Source organism: Emydura macquarii, unplaced genomic scaffold, assembly GCF_026122565.2.
Source record: "Emydura macquarii macquarii isolate MOO-44397 ecotype Brisbane River unplaced genomic scaffold, CSIRO-AGI_Emac_v2 contig_2417, whole genome shotgun sequence".
Taxonomy (NCBI): Eukaryota; Metazoa; Chordata; order Testudines; family Chelidae; genus Emydura; species Emydura macquarii.
In genome coordinates this window covers 84444-103575 of record NW_027132554.1, presented here as the reverse complement: position 1 = coordinate 103575, position 19132 = coordinate 84444, and the positions used below count along the sequence as shown (strand labels likewise).

Sequence of the window (19132 nt, the reverse complement as noted above, 5' to 3'; positions counted from 1 at the left end):
GGATGCATGTGAGAGGGTGAGTCTATTTGACCAAAAAAGTTCAGCAAAACTGACACAAATTTGCAAAATGTTTTGGTGTTACCTAATCCACATTTTTTTGCGGGAAAAACATTTCAGCAGAGAAATATTGCCCATCTCCAGTTAAAATTATATTTAAATAATACTTGGGGAAGTATGGAAATGTAGTATTAATACTTAAATCTGCCCATTATCCCCATGATCTTGTAGAGTGTTTCTGTAAGGTAGACACATGACTGTGACAAGTTTATGATCTTCAGGGAAGTGACTGCTTCAAAACACAATGCACATGCATGTTGCTACACAAGTATCTAATAAAAAGGATCACAGCTAGTTGACATACTTAGCTCAGGAACCTGGAGCCATTTGGCCAATCACCCAGTGGTGCATTAAGTGCAGTCCAAGCCTGCATGTAGCCCCCATGAAATTAAAATGCAACTTCAGACACCCTCTTCTTGCCTCTCCCGCTGAGCGGCAGCAGGCTTTTGTTGTTGGTCGACTCAATCTACAGGCAATTTCCATTTCTCTGCATTTGAGAGCAAACAGGGCGGGCGTGTTCATTTAACGTATCAGTTTAGACACAGAGTCAGGCCCCCTTGTTCTAGGCACTGAGCAGACAGAGCACAGAAAGATGGCCCCTCTCCCTACAATTTACATAGTTTAAAATGCTTGCTCCCCCTTTTTAATGTGTCTTTTCATCCCATTCTGTTTCCTTGCTCGTTTTACCTTCTCTCTAACTAGTTCAGGGTGGAGATTAACTCAGCTTTATTGTACCAACCCTGGAGCAGGCTTAGGAAACCCATGGTAACTCCTTGGGCATTGTGCAGAAGAACCTAGGGGAGACAGAGTGCTTTTTTCCTTTAGCGAGCAAAGTGAAGCCCCAGACTCCAGCGGCTGCCCAGAGCTGTGGGATTCTTTGTCTTTAGTATGCTGCATATAGTCAGTTCGGTTGCTCTCAGAGTTGCTTCGTTCCTGATTGTTCAAGGTGCACAATTCACAGATGTCCTTTTTCATGTTATGGGACGATCCTAATTTATTACCCACCCAGCCTTTCACTCCCACTTTGTTACAGCTGGGATAGAATCATAGAAGATTAGAGTTGGAAGGGACCTCAGGAGGTCATCTAGTCCAAACCCCTGCTCAAAGCAGGACTAACCTCAGCTAATGATAGCATATCACCATTACTATACAGTAACATTTATTTATGTTGTCGTTTCGATGCTCAAACATATTATTCACTGTTGGAAATCAGAGCAAACACTATTACATGAAACTAGATGGAGACCATGCATTCTGTACAAGCACAAGGGAAACTCTTACAGGGCCCAGTCATGCCAATGCTTATTTGGTCTAGTACTTACTAGAGCGTGCAGTCACACTGAAGTCAATGGGACGATGTATGTTAGTAAGCAGCCTGCGTGTTATTAACTGTGTCCCCAAAAGAGAAATGGGAGGGTTTTTATTTAATTGGGCCGTTTTAACGTGACATCACTATACAGCCAAACTCCTGTTGAAAACGCCTCTGTGGATATGTGGTCTATAAAACCAGTTTGTCATTTTTCAGCCAGCTCTGCTGTTTACACCAGCCATTTACATTGCCCAGTGTCTCGTGCATTTAGCCTCTGATGTGTTTACTTGTCTCTAGAAGAACTCCTTTTAATATTCTAAACTTTCCTTAATTGGAGGGCATCTCAGAACTCCCTTCTCTCACCATCTCACTCCCTGCCCCAGATGTGCATGGCCCAGGATTCTCCCAAGCAACCCAAACAAAAAAAGATTTGCTAGCTAACAAAAAGGAAAAAGAGAAAACATAAGCATGCAAATCCACCGATAGTCAAACCTGCCCAGAGTTACCTGGGAACCCTGCTCCATTCAGCTAGACTCACCCAACCCAAACCACTCACAACTCTCCAGCAACACCCACCCCTGCTTCCTTTCTGGGTTCCCATCACCTCGCACCCTGAACCCCAAAGGATCCCTGCCCACAGCTTCTCCTCGTTGTCTCCTCATACCACTGCATCCCAAGAACGGCACGCGAGCGGGAAAGAGCCCAAGAGGGATGAGATGCCCCGGCTTCCATGCCATGAGGCGTCTTGGATGGAATGTGGCCTACAGCTGTTGGCTCATGGCTTTCATGCGTGCCGGGCGCCTAGCCCGTGTGGATTCTCTGGTGTGTAATAAGGTTTGAGCTCCGGCTGAAGCTCCGCCCACAGTGGGCACAGGTGTAGGGCCTCTCGCCCGCGTGGGTCCGCTGGTGCTGGAGGAGATTGGACCTCGCGCCGAAGCTCCTCCCGCACTGGGCGCACTCGTGCTGCCGCTCCCCGGTGTGGATCTTCTGGTGCTCGCTCAGCTCCGAGCTGCGGCCGAAGCACTTCCCGCACTGGGCGCACTGGCGGGGCGCGTCCACCGCGTGGAGCCTCTGGTGCCGGATGAGGGCGGAGCTCATGGAGAAGCTCCGCCCACACTGGGCGCACTGGTAGGGCCGCTCGCCCGTGTGGATGGTCCAGTGCTGCACGAGGTGGGAGCTCAAGCTGAAGCGCTTCCCGCAGGCGCAGCGGTAGGGCCGCTCGCCCGTGTGGGTCCGCTGGTGCTGCGCCAGGTGCGAGCTGACGCTGAAGCTCCGCCCGCACTCGGCGCAGGCGTAAGGCCGCTCCCCCGTGTGGATCCGCTGGTGCCGGACCAGGTGGGAGCTGACCCGAAAGCTCTTCCCGCACTCGGCGCAGGCGTAGGGCCGCTCGCCCGTGTGGATCCGCTGGTGCCGCAGGAAGGTGGAGCTCTGGGTGAAGCGCTTCCCGCACTCGGCGCAGGCATAGGGCCGCTCCCCAGTGTGGGTTCTCTGATGGATAATCAGAGATGAGCTCTTGTTGAAGCTCTTCCCGCAGTCCGGGCACGTGGCTGGTCTCCCCTGGCGGGCGAGGCCGCCGGGCACCTCAGCTGATTTACCCCGGCTCTGCTCCAGCGGGTTCCTCCGCCGCCTTTCTGATCCGCACCGAGTCTCAGGGGCTCCTCCACACTCGGGGCTCTGGGATCTCGTGGGCAGAGTCCTGGGAGGCTCCCCCATCACGGGAGCTTCACGCAGGGAGTTCTGCTCCTCATTCTCTCTCAGCATCCCATCACCTGCTGGAATGGAAAGAGAACGCAGCCCTGATTTGCTCCCTGCGCCGGGGAGGAAGAGAACCTCAGGGGGAAGAAGGGCAGCGGGGCTTGTCATGAATACGAAGTCACCAGAGCTCAGCTCCACAAAAACCCTGCGCCGGAGGAGGGGTCTAATGTGGCCTCAAAATCCCACCTGAGCCATAGACAAAGAATGGGGAAGGGGAAGGGCCCCATTTCATATCAGTCTGGCTGGGTGGGAAGCCCTGAACGACTAGTGCTCCGAGGAGATGAGAAATGCTGACTGAGCGGCGAGGTCTTGCCACAACTCCGGTGGAATTCCACACGTCTTCTCCATTCCAGGCTTACTCCTCAGCTGTGTGGGCACCGCTCACCATCTCCTCACGGCCTTGAACATCTGGGACCCACGGCTCTTCTCCTTGCTGTGCCCGGGAGATCACATCAGGTTTCAGAATGGGCATTCCTGCTCAGGGGAAAGGAAATGGGTGAAATCTGGGTCACGTATTTGCAGAACGGCTGTTACAAAAATGGCGGGTGGTTCTACGTTCTTTCTTTTTTGACGGCGGGTCTCTCTCATCTCAACAGAAGGGAACATGTCCTTGGAGACCGGTGGCATAGCTAGGAGTGGACATTTCGGTGGGCCCCACCACCCCCACCCCTGGCGGGTAGGTAATGACAGACTCGCGCTAGCTCAGCTCTCAGTGACGGGCGGACGGTGCAGTGTGGACATTGTGGCATGGGCCCGCTGCCTGAGTCCAAGGCCGCCCAACCCCTTGGGTCTGAGGTACGGAAAAAGCAAGAGAAACTAAACCGGCTAAAGGACATGTCTCCCCCGGTACATGCACAGATCTGGGAGTGAAACATGGGGAGTGAGATGCTGCCTGGGTCCCCTGAGGCTGAGGAGCTGCCCTGATACCCGCACAGGGAGGAAGAGTCTGTGTTGGGGGGCGCTGTGTCCTGGGGACGTTTCTCTCAGTGTGGGGGAGCGACCAGGCTACTGACTGTGGGGAAGTGTTCTCCAGGTGCATGGGTAGGACACGTCCCCACCCCCTGTGCGTGGGTGGGAGAAACCCATTTCCAGTGGGGGTGTCAGGTCCCACTCTCCGGTTGTATGTCACTGTGTAACCGCGGTCCTGGCTCTATGGGGGGAGGGGGAAGGTCCCAAGGGATGGGGGTTGGAGAGCAAGTCTGCCCTGCTCTCACCCCACACTGACAACTGTCGAGCATGGGACCATGGGGCTGGCCCTGGCTCCCTGGCCTGGCCCGTTGGCTCTTGCTACTTACACATCTGGAGCAGCCAGCCACAACATCATAGGGCGCGTGTGTGCATGTGCAGATGGGGCCCTCCGCCCACCCTGCTCCCTTCCTGGCCCTGCCAGATGTGGGGCTTCGCCTGTCGAGCTGGGCACGAGTGCTGGGTTTCTCAGAAAATGATAAGCCAGAGCTGCTGGAGTGCATTTCAGGGGCCGAGCCATGTTCCATCACTGCTACTTCCCTACTCACATTTGGGTAGACCTAGTGGGTGGCTGTGACCCACCCAGCACTACGCCCCGGTTGGAGGTGGTAAGGGAGTGAGCTGTGGGAGTTCAGAGCCAGCCAATCATATTCCAGGGTACAGCCCCTGCAGGGAGAGCCTGATGTAATAGTCAGGGCAACGGTAGCTGAGGAAGCCTGCTGAGATTCAAGCACCACCCCTAGAAGAAAGTTTGTGGAGACCCTGTGCCTGGGATGGAAAGAACGGTTTGAGCCTGGAAGGGCCAAAAGAACTGCAAGTTCCTAAGAGCGGCAATATTATTTCAGAACTCCTGGATATACCTCACTTAACTGGTGAACCAAGTGGGGAAACGGAGGCAAGCTGACTACAGTGCTACACAGTGAGGTGGTGTGCTCTGTAACTGTTCCCCACAACCAGACCATTTGGGGACATCACCTCTCTGCTGGCAGATGAGTTTTGCTCCCTTGTGGGAAATTTGGAGACCTCCCTCTGAAGGGGACCTGATGACTTAGGCAAAAATCAAGTACAAACCCTGTTGCTTGTTCATCTCCAAATCTTCTGAGACCGTGGACAAGCCCGGTTAGGAGAGGACATAGGAATTCTCTACACGTGAGTGACCACACAAACACCACATTCTTGGCCTCATGGGAAGCTCTGAGGATGGGGAGATCAGCCTCCTATTTTATTTATCAAGCACTGCCAGTGTATTAAGCTTGATATAAAACATGAATGTGACACTAAAGAGCTGACTGAAAGGCAGACACCAAGCAGGCCAAACTCGAACCTGTGAGCTGGACTCAGACCAAAGGTGCAGCTGGTCAGATATCCTTCATTTACAGCGCCCAAACCCGACGCTGCTGAAGGTGGATTAGTCAAATATAAAAAATAATAATACAAAAAAAAAATCATGGGGGAAATTCTTGAAGTCACTGGGGGGCAGGATTTCACCCTGACTTTAGAAATATTAAATACTGAGATCACGTGAACAAAACGCCATAAAACAACAGAATAAAATGAGCTACTCTGGTGACATTGTTCCCCAGGGCAGCATATTCCCTCAGAAGCATGTTTACTATGAAGAGGAAGGGAACTGGCTTTGATTCCACCCCTCCCTCCCCGGTTAAAAGGAAATTAAACTGGCCCAGTGGCAATGCAGTTGTTAGGTCTGGGAGCTCAGTGTTTATCTCGGCCCTTATTTCTCTTCTGCCCGTTTCGGTCTCTCCTTTCCTGTTTCCACTCCCCCTCCAGCTGGGAGGTTGATTCCTGTTACATTTCCAGTGTGATCACTCTGCCCTAGCCTGTGTGCACAGGTACTGGAACTAGGGGTGCGGGGACGTGCTCCAGCATCCCCTGGCTTGAAGTGGTTTCCACCATATACAGGGTTTACAGTGTGGTTCAATGGCTCTCAGATAACCCCACTATACAAACTGCTCCAGCACCTCTGCCTCTGTGGGGTCAGCAGATCTGGGGTTCAGGCACCCAGGGAATAGCAGTGGGGTGGGAGCGAAGGAGAAGGCATCTGTGGACACTTTCCTGGCCACTCTTTCCCTGCCTTCTCTGTCAATTACCTGGAGTTCCTGGCTGAGAAGATGTCTGTAGAATCTGTTTGCTTCCCTGAGAGAGCAGCTGCAGCCTGAGACGCTGCCCATTTTGGCTTGTAAAAGGATTTTAAATCCTGTCTCTCAGCAGCACAACGCCCCCTGGGATGGGAGATTAATAAACAGCTCCTGCTCTGGACTCCTGGATAGAAGGGAGCTGGGAAGGCAAGGGACCTACTCACCCGGGAAGCTCATCCTTAAAATCCCGAGGACAGGCAATCCAGAGGCAGAAAGAGAAGCAGCCTCCTGTCTTTTCCCAACAGTCATCACCCTCTAGTGGCAACAGCTAGGGGAACACTTGTGACTTTCACACCGTTAACAGGTGTGGACGGGACTCTGTGAGCAGTTCAGGGTAACCCACAATAAGAGACCCATACAGACTGAATGTACGCCAGGGGTGATCAATTATTTGTCAAGGGCCAGATTTCTTGGTCAAGGTATAGTCCAGGTCCAGACTCCAGAGGAAAAAAATACAAACATAATAACAATAATGATAATAATAAGAAAAAAAAAAATTGGGGGGCCGTTCCACAGTGCCTGACAGTCCAGATTTGACCCATGGTCCATCTATTGATGACCTCTATGCTACTATGCTCATAGTCTCTGTCCAGAGTGGAGAGAACTCAGGGGAAATTCCTCCTACCTCCCAATAGTTAGAGGTTGGCTTATGCCCTGAAACATGAGGGTTTGTATCATTTCCAATACTCCTGGTTTTAGAGGTTGTTATTATTATGATTATTTTATTTTATTACATCACAAGATATTCTTGTTACTCATATACCAAGCCTTCTTTAAATTCCCCAGCGCTATGTAAGGTCTTTTTATACCCCCCACTGCTATAGTATCTGAGTACCTCACAGCCTGTAAAGTATTTATACTCTGAGGTAGGGGAGTGCTACGATCCCCATTTTACACATGAGGCGCTGCCTCACCACTGGACGTCCTTCCTCCTCTAGTTTTTTTTACTTCAATAACACATTGTGGCAATGAGTTCCACAGGCTATTTGTTCATTCTCTGTAAAAGTTTTTTCTTTGATCAGTTTTGAACCTTTCAGTTTTCCTGAATGTCCCCGTGTTCTTGAATTATGAGACAGGATTAATAAAATCTCTCTGTGGACCTTCTCTAGGCCACTCATTATTTTTTATATAGTGTTTTATCGTGGTTTCCCATGTCCTTGTCTATAAGGTGGGGCTCAGGTCCCATTGTTAGGCACTAACTATTGTTTCTTCCTTTTCCAGGGGGTTCTCTTCCTCTTGCTGCTGGCTCAGGGTGCTGTCTCTCTTGAAATTCAGGATGGGGAGATGTTTGGGGAGTTTGCAATCTAGTTTCAATTTAAAAAAATTTCATTAAAAAGCTTATAAAATCTAGCTTGTTCCCCAGTTTGCTGTCCCCTGTCCCCTATCCTCCAACTCCACAAAAAATCATTTGCTTCTCCAGTGGAAGTTTGTGACAGGCGACAAGAAAACAATTCCTAATGACGAGGCACCTCTGGCCATTGTGAAATAGTTTCCCCCTTCCCTCCTCGCAAGGGAAGGGGCAGTAGCTCCATCAACAGGGACACTGAAATCTAGGTAAAACTGGATAAAGCTCTGGAAAATGGACTATTAACAATTCTACACAGATCCCCAGGAACAGGGAGAGAGGGACTGAGAGATTCAGAGAGGGAATTGTGCAGGATACACCTGGGGCGGGGGAGGCAGAGAGACAGAGAGAAACTTGGCGGAATTTAAGTTTTCAAAATAATTGTAAAGGGTAATGGTGATTTTTATTTTTAAGCATTGGCTTCGATTTCTATCAATCTACATTTTCCCAGTTGTAGGGTAACGATAGATTGTGGGGGTCAGACAAGAATTTTTTAATGACAGTAGACACTGAGATTCATAAAGGTAAAGCTTTATAAGCACTAAAATACAAATTGTCAGCATCACGGGTCAAGATATACAAAGTAAGTATCCTTAAATCAAATTCAAATAAGTTCTCAAGCAACATTTTTCTTACTTTGCCTGTCTCTAAATTTTGACCATCATTGATGGAATCATTTTATTGCTGGTTTGTGTGTGTACAGTGAAATCAATGTTTACGGACACCTGCAGTGTTGTAGCTGTGTTGGTCCCAGGATATGAGAGAGACCAACTTTTCTTCAGGTCTGTGGAACTCAAAAGCTTGTGTCATTCACCAACAAAGTTGGTCCAAGGAAAGATATTACCTCACCCGCCTTGTCTCTCATTCACTGACATTTACAGATAAAAACCTAATCCTTCTAAGGTCAGCTATAGAGATAGTAGGATTCGTGGGAGGCAGAGAGAGGGTCATTTCAGAACAAAGCAACCCCATTTAAAACCATCAGAAAGAGCTCAGCAGAGAGAGATATGATAGAAATCCCCATTGATAGTTACCTCCCCCAGTCCTTAGACACAGCACCTCTGACAGAAACGAGGAGGCAATTTGTTAGGGATTCAGGCCTGTTCCAGGGAGATCCTACACTAAAAGGGACACTAGGCTGATGGGAACCTGGTCCTGGCGAGGCTGCCCACAGCCCTGGACACAGATATCCTTGTCACAAGGTGTTATTTCCCCTCTTACCTTCTATTACTTAAACAATGAAGAAAGGATCCTGGACCCCTCACACTCTGGGGGAAGGTTGTGTGTCCAGCTTTCTGCAGTGATTACCGCTAGAGGGTGATGGTTATTGTGGCAGGAGGAGAAACTGTGCCTGTCTCTCCTCTCTTGCGAGTTCCTGTGCTTTGGATACCAGGGGTTGAGCTTCCTGAGTGAAATGTAGCTGCTGGTGACTGTAATTTGCAATTGCATCAGCCTCTACTGTGCCCAGAAGCCTGCCTGAGCTGCTCTGCTGCTTTATACCAGGGAGAGATCTTACAGCAAAGTCCCTGTTCCTAGCCTGGGTGGGGACTGTCTCTGGCTGGGTAACTAGCCTCCTAGGGAGACACAGGACTTTGCAGGTAATTGAGAGAGAGCTCAAGCACTGGCGATGGGCAGGAAGGTGACTCGGTAAAAATGGCTGTGCCTTCTCCTCCGTCTCAGCTCCCTGGGTGTCGCTGAGTCTCAGAAGTGCTGTCTTCACTGACAGACACACAGGCTCTCAGTCCTGTTAGCACTTGCTGGACCTGATCCAGGTCCGAGAGACAAGCACTTCCAGGAATGGAACAATAAGCAAGGCTCCCAGGCTGAGGAAGTGGACAGGGAAGGAGAAATGAGAATCACTCTCTCTCTCCCGCCCCTGCAGTTAGTTTTCTGCTTCTGTCTAGTAAATATGCTGACAGAACAGGCTGCCTTCCCCGAGGGACAATTTCAGGGGAGCATCACCAAACCAGCTTCTTTTATTCCGCTTTTTTCAGGGCCTGTTAAAGGGAGCGTGCCCAGATGTCCTGGTTTTATAGGGACAGCCCCGCTATTCAGAGCTTTTTCTTATATAAGCACCTATAACCCCCCACCCCCGTCCCGATTTTTCACACTTGCTATCTGGTCACCCTAATTAAAGGGAGGGTTTAAAATATTTCGATGCCTTTAGCCCCGGTGAAAGGTGCCAGCTCTGCATTAGCATAAAGTGATCAAGCGTTTTACCAGCATCACAGAGCGTGGGACTTTTGCATGCAGGCAAAGACTCTAGGGAGGACTGGGCTTTAAAATGTTCACAGGGAATAACAGCCACCTTTTGATCCTTCCAGGAAGGCAGAAAAGGGGAATGACTGCATTAAAGCTAGCTCAGGTAAGGTATTTCCATGAAGCTGGGGTTTGTTATACAGGGAGAGGACTAACTACACAGGCAGGTGGAGGAGGGAAGAGAGTGCAAGCCGCCTACCAGGATGTGTTCAAAACAGGGGCTGACTTGTAGGGTCAGGGAGATTATTAGGGGAAGGGAGAAATCTCAGAGCTACAGTATATGGATCAGATCCCAGCGCTTTCCTCTGTGCCGGGCAAGGGCCAGTGGGAATCGTTTCCAGCCCTCGCAGAGTAGGTGAACAATAAAGCAGCCTTAAGATGTTTCTGACTGAATCGCCCAGTCTTGTCCAGACCCAAACATGAGAGAGGGAGGTATGGGGGCAAATTAATGGAAGTGTCTGGAGCTCAGGACCCAACCACAGAGAGTGTTTTCTGCCTCTGCGGTTCCCAGCATTAGCATTTCAGCGTTCAGTGAGGTCTGAGGCAGGGTATGGGAAAGTGGGAGGGGGGGTTATGCATGGGGGAAAACAGGCCTGCATCGAGGGGTCCGCTGAGAACATGGTGCCAGGTGAGTATAGACTGGGCTTTATGTGGGCTATTATCATGCCATGCCCCAGAGCGTACGGTATGGAAGACTGGGGCATGTGGCCTGAGCGGTGGAATTGTTCCTGGAGCAGCAGGCACTAAGCAGGCAATGCTTGTGATTTCAGGTCCTGGTGAGGTTTGAGGACGTGGCCGTGTATTTCTCTCAGGAGCAATGGGGTCTTTTGGACGAAATGCAGAGGGCTCTCTACAGGGACGTCATGCAGGAGAATTACCAGACGCTGGTCTCGCTGCGTGAGGGTTCAGCTCTTCTCCTTGATTTGAAGCTCTGTGTTTGCTGAAGTGCTGGGGGCGGTCTCAGCTCAGGCCCCTGGCCCTTTAGGGTATGTCTGCACTGCAAAGAAAAACCTGTGGCGCCGAGTCTGAGAGCCTGGGTCAAGTTCGTGGGGCTCAAAATAGCAGCGTCGGCGTTCCCGCTTGGGCTGGCGCTCTGAGACTCGGTGCTGCGGATTCTTCTTTTCTGTGGGGACCCGGCTTGTGGACTTGGTGTTTCCAAGCCCATGCTTGACGTCCACACTGCACTGTAAACCTGGCTTTGCAATTGCTCAGCCCAGGTCCCACAGCCATGCCAGGGCATCCACACTGCACCACACAGACCTTCTGACTCGGGTCGGCAGCGTGGCCTGCGTTCAGAATGTCAGGGTTTGGATCTCAGCCTGGGCTCTGACCCACCCCACTGGCGGGGTCCAGGACGTGGGCGGCTCGGGTCACTCTTGCCTTTGGGGAAGCTGGGCACCAGCGCTGGGACCATGGCCCCGCCCCCTGAGGCCACATCCGCACTCCACCCCCACTCTGACCCAGGCCTCACTCCCGCTCAGCCCCCTCTCCCATGGTCCCCCCGCCTGCCACTCACGCCTCTCAGCGAGGGCGAAGAGGCGAGTGGTTGGCGGGGCAGCCTCAGGGGAGGGGGCCAAGCGGGACCTAGGCCTGGGGAGGAGCAGGGGCGGAGCATGGGTGGGACGGAGAGGCAGACCAAGAACTTCCAGCGGCGGCCGTTTGGGGAGGCTCAGCGTCCCCAAGCCTATCACACCCACCGCCTATGGTCCAGAACCCGGGTGTTGAGTGTTTGCTGACATGAATCAGACTGATTTGTGTGTGGATGGAAATGGGGCTTGGCCTGAAACTTGGGTCAGCGTTTGGGCTCAGTGTGCAGTGTAGACATACCCTTAGATGTCTGGGGATTCAGCCAGGCCTGGCAGGGGGAGACCCCAGACTACATCTTTCAAGGATCCCATAAACGAGTGTGCAATTTGTGGGGGTGGAGAAATCCTTGAGGGTATTCCGCCCCACCCCCTTACACACAAATGTTATTAATTGTTACATTCTCACTGGCCTTTAAAACCTTTCCCCTTTGGGTTTTCTCCCTTCTTTCCCTTTCCCCAGCCTACTGTTAAGGGGACATTTAACAAAATGCAAAAGGTGTCATTCAAAAATGATTTAAAATAAATACTTTTTTTCACACAATGCATAAATAAGACTGTGAAACTTAGTGCCACAGGAAATCATTAAAGCACGATTCCTGAGGGATGGGACATTTATATGGATAATAAAATTATTACTGATAACATTTTCAGGTGATACAAAGATTGGGGAAGTTATAAATGATGAAGAGAACAGGTCATTGATATTGAGCAATCTGGTTCACTTGGTAAACTGGGTGCAAGCCAACAATATTTGTCATAATTTGGCCAAATGTAAGATTACACAGCTAGGGACAAAGAATGTGTGTCAGACTTACATGAGGGAGAGATTAGGATGTATAAATGGGAATATCAAATAAGCATAGGGAGGTTATATTACTTCTCTGTCTGGCACAGGTGTGATTACTAGTGGAACACTGTGTCTCATTGTGGCATACATAATTCAGGAGGGGTGTTGATAAATTGGAGAAGAGCTGCGAGAATGATTAAATGATAGTAAAACTTACCTTTAAATAGTTAAAGACTCCAGAAACTCCAGTCTATTTATCTTAACAAAGAGAAGATGAAGCGGTGACTTGATCACAGTTTATAAGTACTTACAGGGGGAACAAAAAATTGACAATGAACTCTTCAGTCTAGTAGACAAAGGTATAACAAGATCCAATATCTGGAAGTTGAAACTAGCCAAATTCAGACTAGAAATAAGGCACGGTTTTTTAACAGTGAGGGCAATTAAACACTGGAACAATTTACTGAGGGCTGTGAAGGATTCCCCGTCAGTGGCACTATTTTAAATTAAGATTGGATGTTTTTCTAAAAGAGCCGCTCTAGTTCAAACAGGAATTAATCCCAGGAAGTCCTATGGCCTGTGTTATACAGGAGGCCAGACTAGGTGATCACAATGGTCTTGTCTCAAGAATTGCCATTTTAACAACAACAACCCTCATGATTCAGGGTTTACGCGAATCTCTAGAGATGAGAGTGAGACCTAATGTGGGGCGCAGATTATCCCACATTTGCCTAACGCAAGATTTCTTGCTCCATCCTCTGAAACAGCTGGTTCAGGTTACTGCAACACGATACTGGACTAGATGGACCTGGAGTCTGATCCAGTCTGGCAATTCCTATGATCTTCTCTTCTCTTCTCTTCTCTTCTCTTCCTTGATCCCCCATTTTTGCTCTTTGCTATGCACTTTCCCCCCTTTTCCCCCGTTCTCCCCTTGGTTCTCCCTCCTCCTCCCACAAGCTCTTCTCTTTTCGATCATCTTCAGCCCTTCCCTCAGTCTCCCCTTGTGCCAGAGCCTCCCTCCCTGAAATCACCTCTCTCCCATCATAGCCACACCATCCTCAATCTAATGCACGCATGCCACAGTCACACACCATTCCCTGACAAACGTATACGGTACCAGCTGCACCCAGAGCCATAGAGACACACACACCAGCTACGGGCTTCTCTGTCCAAGTCAGGTACTCCCCTTCCCCCACTAACATCCCATCACAGGTGCCTCCTGGGCCAGAAGAAGCCTCCTGAGTGAGCGCAGGGTTTGCTTCCAGTCACAGTTGTCCCTGCCCTGCAGAGGAGTTGGAGTAAGCAGTGCATAGAAGTCAGAGTCCCTGCTTGAGGACAGGGTGGCTGTCCAGGATGCGTGAGCAGCGGCAGATATGATGGCTGCCACCTTGGCCCACACACCGGGGATTGAACTGTGGACCTCTAGCGTTACAGCTGCACCAGTTTGAGCCCCAGCCGTGTAGTTGGAGAGTTCAACGACTTGCATCCTAAGGATTGGGCACAGAGGGGACACATAACATGCTCTGACCAGTGGCTACACAGGCACAAGAGCAGGCAGCATTAGCCAAGACCAGATCCTGGTTCCTGCTCCACAGCATCCTTGAGGCCTGTGCTTGATAAACACTGGGCCCGGATTCAGCCCTAGTAATGCCGAGAGTCTGCCACCTCCCCATCTCCTCCCAGAGGAAAGGACGTTCTGCCACAGAACGCTGGTGCTATTCTTCCTCCGTCCAGGGGGAGAGACTAAGCCATTCACTTGTGTATGGTCACTCCCGCCCGGAGGATCAATTCGTGCCTCGCCTCCTGGGGTGGTTCCAAGTCCTGAGAAGCCCTGGTCCCACTGCAGTATAGATAGCAGCAAATACCAGGCGTATTAGTTCCTCTTTGCCTATGTCCCCAGAGTGCGTGCAGCAACCTGATTCAGCTGTTGGGGGCACAGCACATCTCCCAGCAAATGTGCGCCTTTCCCAAGCGCCTTGGGGAACATTCCCCATCCATTCAGGTGAAACGTCCCTCCTAGCAGAAAGAGGTGCGGGGTTTAATCAGGGGCCATTCTTCGCAGCAAATAGTCAAGGAATATTTGACAAACGCTGACTTCATCTGTTTCCTTTCTCCCTCAGAAGGATCTTCCATTCCCAAACCTGATGTGATTTCCCAGCTGGAACGAGGGGACGAGCCATGGGTCCCAGACCTCCAGATCTCCGAGGAAAGGGAGATCCCGAGAGGTGCCCAAACAGGTGAGGATTGAGCTAAACCACCTCAGGAGCTGTCAGTGAAGATCTAGGATCCCATCAGCACCTTCATATTCCCTCATCTCCCTCTTATCTCTTTCACTACTGTAGCTGGGGTGGGTGAGGCCCACATGGCTGATGTCACCCAGGGCTACCTACGTATCCCTACTCACATGTGGAAGGGGTCTTTCTTCTCACCCATCCTTTTTGTGTAAATTCAGAAGTGATGTGACATCAGAATTGTTCCCTTTCCCTCTGCCTTCTGGGGACAGTTCAGGGATTCGATTCCTGATTGTCAGTCTCTCATTTGCAACAAACCCTGCTTGTCACATACGCTACACACTGGTGTTGCTTTTTAATTGACTAATTTTTAAAAAACACAACTCTGTTTTCTGACACAGCCTTCTAGCAGTATGTCTTCAAATGTACTTTAAAATTGTAACAAGGGGCTTCCTGCTCCCCTGGTTATATTCTGAAGAGGGTTTGGATGGGCCTGAGAGAAAAATGGCCAAAGATTCGTGGGCCCCCTCACTTCTCTCTGTGCACACCCCTGCCTGTTCAGTTTCTTCGCTATTACTGGTAAACCATCTCTAGCAGGGGTATCAGACTCTCCCCTTCTAATCTCTTTCTGTTCTTCTGATTTATTACACGGATTGCAATAGTACCAACGAGCCCCTGGTATGGACTGAGACCCCATCATGCTAGGTGCTGTGTAAACACAACAAAAAGAGGTTACAATCTAGGTATCAGACAAGAGACAACAGATGGATACAGACAGACAGCTAGATGGAAGGAGCAGAAGGAAACAATTATCCGATGGGGTTACTTGTAGCAAAGAACAAAGGAACAAAAGTGACACAGGGCTTTGCAAATTCAGTTCCCTTTTTGTAGGTTTCCTTTCCCCCCCTTGCAGGACATGACTCGTCTGGATTCTCTTTCCATTCCCACAGGGGATGACGTCGCCCTCCAGAGGAATCCCGCAGATGATAGGCCAACGATATGCAACGAGTGTGGGAAAAGCTTCAGAGGGAGCTCCAACCTCGTTCAGCATCAGAGGATCCACACGGGGGAGAGACCTTACGAATGCACAGACTGTGGGAAGAGCTTCCGCCAGCGCTCGCACCTCATTCAGCACTGGAAGATCCACACGGGCGAAAGGCCCTTCGAATGCCCCGACTGCGGGAAGAGCTTCAGCGTGAGCTCCGCCCTTCTCAGGCACCAGAAAACCCACACGGGCGAGAGACCCTACGCGTGCGCCGAGTGCGGGAAGCGCTTCAGCGTGAGCTCTCACCTCCTCCAGCACCAGCGCGTCCACACGGGGGAGCGGCCCTACGTCTGCGCCGACTGCGGGAAGAGCTTCAGCGTGAGCTCTCACCTCCTCCAGCACCAGCGCGTCCACACGGGGGAGCGGCCCTACGTCTGTGCCGCGTGTGGGCGGAGCTTCAGCCAGAGCTCCCACCTCCTCCAGCATCAGAGGGTCCACACCGGGGAGCGGCCCTATGAGTGCACCGAGTGCGGGAAGAGCTTCAGCCAGAGCTCAGACCTTATCAAACATCAGAGAACCCACTCGGGAGAGCGACCCTATGAATGCCCTTGCTGCTTTAAAAGCTTCAGCTGGAACTCAGCCCTTGTTAAACACCAGAGAGTGCACGTGGGCCAGAGACCCTCCGAGTGTGGCCTGTGCGTGGAACACTTCAGCCCGAGCTCAGCCTTCATCACCCATCAGAGAAGCCACATGCAGCAGAAACCCCACTGATGGAGCAGCAGGGCATGAGCCAGTGTAATGCACTCGCTCTTATGACTTCAGCAAGTCACTTCAACTCTGTGCTGCGTCGTCTATCTCTGTAAAAAGAGAAATGAGCGTAATGGGAGTCTCTTGTCCTTGTTTATAGGAGGGGGCTCTGCTCACCCAACACCAGGGGACGTTTCCTGGAATTATGGGGTATTACTATCGAGTGGGTTGAGTGCTGTTCACGTTAAACTTCAGGTTTAGGAGGTTTTCCGGTGAATTTGGTTCCATTTTCAGTAAAGTCTTTATTTGTTGCAGTTCGTCGTTGGAATTTTGGGTTTGAAATTTTTAAAATTCTCAATAAAAGTTTGTCTTAAAAGACACCAGTGTTTTGGAAATGTTCTTAGTTCTCAAAGTGTCAGAGGCTAATTTCCCCAGATTAAATTATTCCCACTCAGTTCTCCGTATGCAGCCCATTTACTAGTAGGGTCTGTGACTGTCCAGGAAACAGGTACATGCAACCCCAACATGATGACTCAGAGCCAGAATACCTATTCACTGACAAGTTGGAAATACAGATACTTGCAGCTGTAGTACAGATCACCTCCTGCTCTCTGGTAACAACTCAGACATTTGTCTCTCTGGATCATATATAATTTTTTTAGAACCCATTTCAGCAAAGTGCTTAAAATGCTTATGTCCCATTGACATCAGTGAGACTTAAGCAAGAGTTTCATAGAATCACAGACGTATAGGACTGGAAGGGACCTTGAGAGGGCTAACGTTTAAAGTTAGTAAGTGGTTTGTTGAATAGAGATGAACCTAAGCATGTATTTTAGGGCTTTTCTGAGTCGGAATCTAAGGAATTTATGGCCTGAACCAAAGTCCCGAAGCTATGCCCAGAGGAGTGAGCCACCAACTGAGCTGTATAAAGAAACAGCTAAACTACTGAGTTGGGGTCTGGTTCCTGATCTGAACACTGACATGAATTTGTAACCAAGGCGGCAAATCCAGTTGTGGGGTTTGGAAGACTGAGCCCTATGTTGGAGCTGGGGGTGACCTCTGGTAAGTTTTCAGCATGTGTGTAAATTCTATTGTTTTTGCATGTTTTGTTTGTTTTGTATGTTTTCTTTTGTATGTTGTCATGAGTAAATGCAGTTTGCTTTGAGAAGGCTGGTTGGTAACTGGTATACATTGTTAGAGCCACTGGAAAGAGTTGGCCACATGTGCTGGACCCTAGGCAGACCTCCTGGGAAATCACAGTGAGGTGCAGAGGGACTGCAAACTAAGCCCCCTGTCTGAAGGGAAAGAGATGCAGGTTTCTGCCCAAGAGAGGTGACAGCTAGGAAGGTTAAAATCTTAAGTGGGTGCTTGCAAGGAAGACCAGGAGGGGGACCAAAAAAGGGAATATTATAAGATTTGAAAGGTGGATAAGGACCTGGTTAAAGGGGAGACTATAAATACATCAGAGGGATACAGGGAGGGGGAGGAGTTATTTAAGTTAAGCACCAGTGTTGACACAAGAACAAATGGATTTCAAGTTTAGGCTTGAAATTAGACGAAGGTTTCTAACCATCAGAGGAGTGAAGTTCTGGAACAGCCTTCCAAGGGAGCAATGGGGGCAAAAAAACCTAGCTGGCTTCAAGACTGAGGGATGGTATGATGCCATTGTAAGCAGTCTCATATCGACAACTGCTATTAACAAATATCTCTAACGGCCAGTGGTGCGACACTAGATTGGGGGGGTGTGTGTGTGTGTGTCTGAGTTACTACAGAGAATTCTTTCCCAGGTGTTTGGCTGCTGGGTCTCACCCACATGCTCAGAGTCTAACTGATCACCATATATGGAGTTGGGAAGGAATTTTTCCCTGGGTCAGATTGTCAGAGACCCTGGGTTTTTTTGTCTTCCTCTGCAGCATGCGGCACAGGTCACTTGCAGGTTTAAAATAGTGTAAATGGTGGATTCTTTGTAACTTGAAGTTTTAAATCATGTTTTGAGGACTTCAGTAACTCAGCCAGAAGTTAGGGGTCTATTATAGGAGTGGGTGGGTGAGGATCTGTGGCCTGCGCTGTGCAAGGAGGTCAGACTAGATAATCATGACGGTCCCTTCTGGCCTTAAAGTCTATGAGGTGCAGTTAATCCTGAAACTGTGACACCCTCTGATTCTGTGAACGTTGGATGACCCTGCTGGACAGGCTGGAGATGTTGGTACTTGATTGAAGCGAGAGCTGTTTAGGCAAAGATTGTAATTTGCTAAAGTTAAGTCAGACACCAGGAAACATGTTTAATTTTGTTTTGTTTGTAATCATTTTCTGTTTCTGTTATCTCTGCTCACTATCGCTTACATCTCTGTTATTTATAAAAACTTACTCTTGTTTTATTACAAAACCATCTCAGTGCTATAGCAAAGCAAAGCGTGGGACCACAGCTAAGCTAACAGACTGGTGTGTTCACTGCCTCTTTGGAGGGAGCGAACATAATCTGTGAGAGGGATTGGCCACTGCAGAGAGATGTCTCTGGGGAACTCAGGACCAGAGTTTTGCTGATTGTTACGTGCAAGGCAAGGTTAAGCCTGGCAGAGTTTGCCGATGAGGCAGACAGATGGTTATGGCAGGGAGCTGATACACAGTTTAAACCCCAGCAAAGCTCTCCCTTGCTGAGTCACAGCTAACACAGTGGCTTATGGTTCTGGGTGCCGTAAGGAAAGCGTCACAGAAGGCCTTAAGCTGCTACTGAGGGGGCAGTGTGAATACCTCCATTTTCTTCGTTCAGCCTCTCCTCCGTCCTAACACCAGGCTGCCTCCATTATCGTGCCCTCATTTAATGTAATGGCTATGGGGTATTGTCTGGTTTTTGGTGAGGCATCACTAGCCAAGCACTTGAAGGAGTTTGGTACATGGTGTGACACCATCAGAAAACCCTCGCTGGCCAGTCAGTGTCCCCACCCAGGC

The 19132-nt window shown here is 49.9% G+C and overlaps 2 protein-coding genes across 2 annotated transcripts; one reads left to right on the top strand and one right to left on the bottom strand.

The window, feature by feature from the left end:
• Positions 1-1410: 1410 nt before the first annotated feature.
• Positions 1411-6372, bottom strand: LOC137161973 (zinc finger protein 436-like). The gene is made up of 2 exons (XM_067561471.1): positions 6196-6372; positions 1411-3595 (listed from the first exon to the last, which is right to left on the bottom strand). Exon 2 carries the CDS (start codon positions 3227-3229, stop codon positions 2168-2170), a length of 1062 nt encoding a protein of 353 aa, XP_067417572.1. The 5' UTR covers positions 3230-3595; positions 6196-6372; the 3' UTR covers positions 1411-2167.
• Positions 6373-9054: 2682 nt separating this feature from the next.
• On the top strand, positions 9055-16722 carry LOC137161972 (zinc finger protein 436-like). Its single transcript, XM_067561470.1, has 5 exons — positions 9055-9186; positions 9913-9953; positions 10618-10744; positions 14341-14457; positions 15402-16722. The coding sequence occupies exons 2-5, from the start codon at positions 9930-9932 to the stop codon at positions 16205-16207; spliced, it is 1074 nt and encodes a 357-aa protein (XP_067417571.1). The 5' UTR covers positions 9055-9186; positions 9913-9929; the 3' UTR covers positions 16208-16722.
• Positions 16723-19132: the final 2410 nt, after the last annotated feature.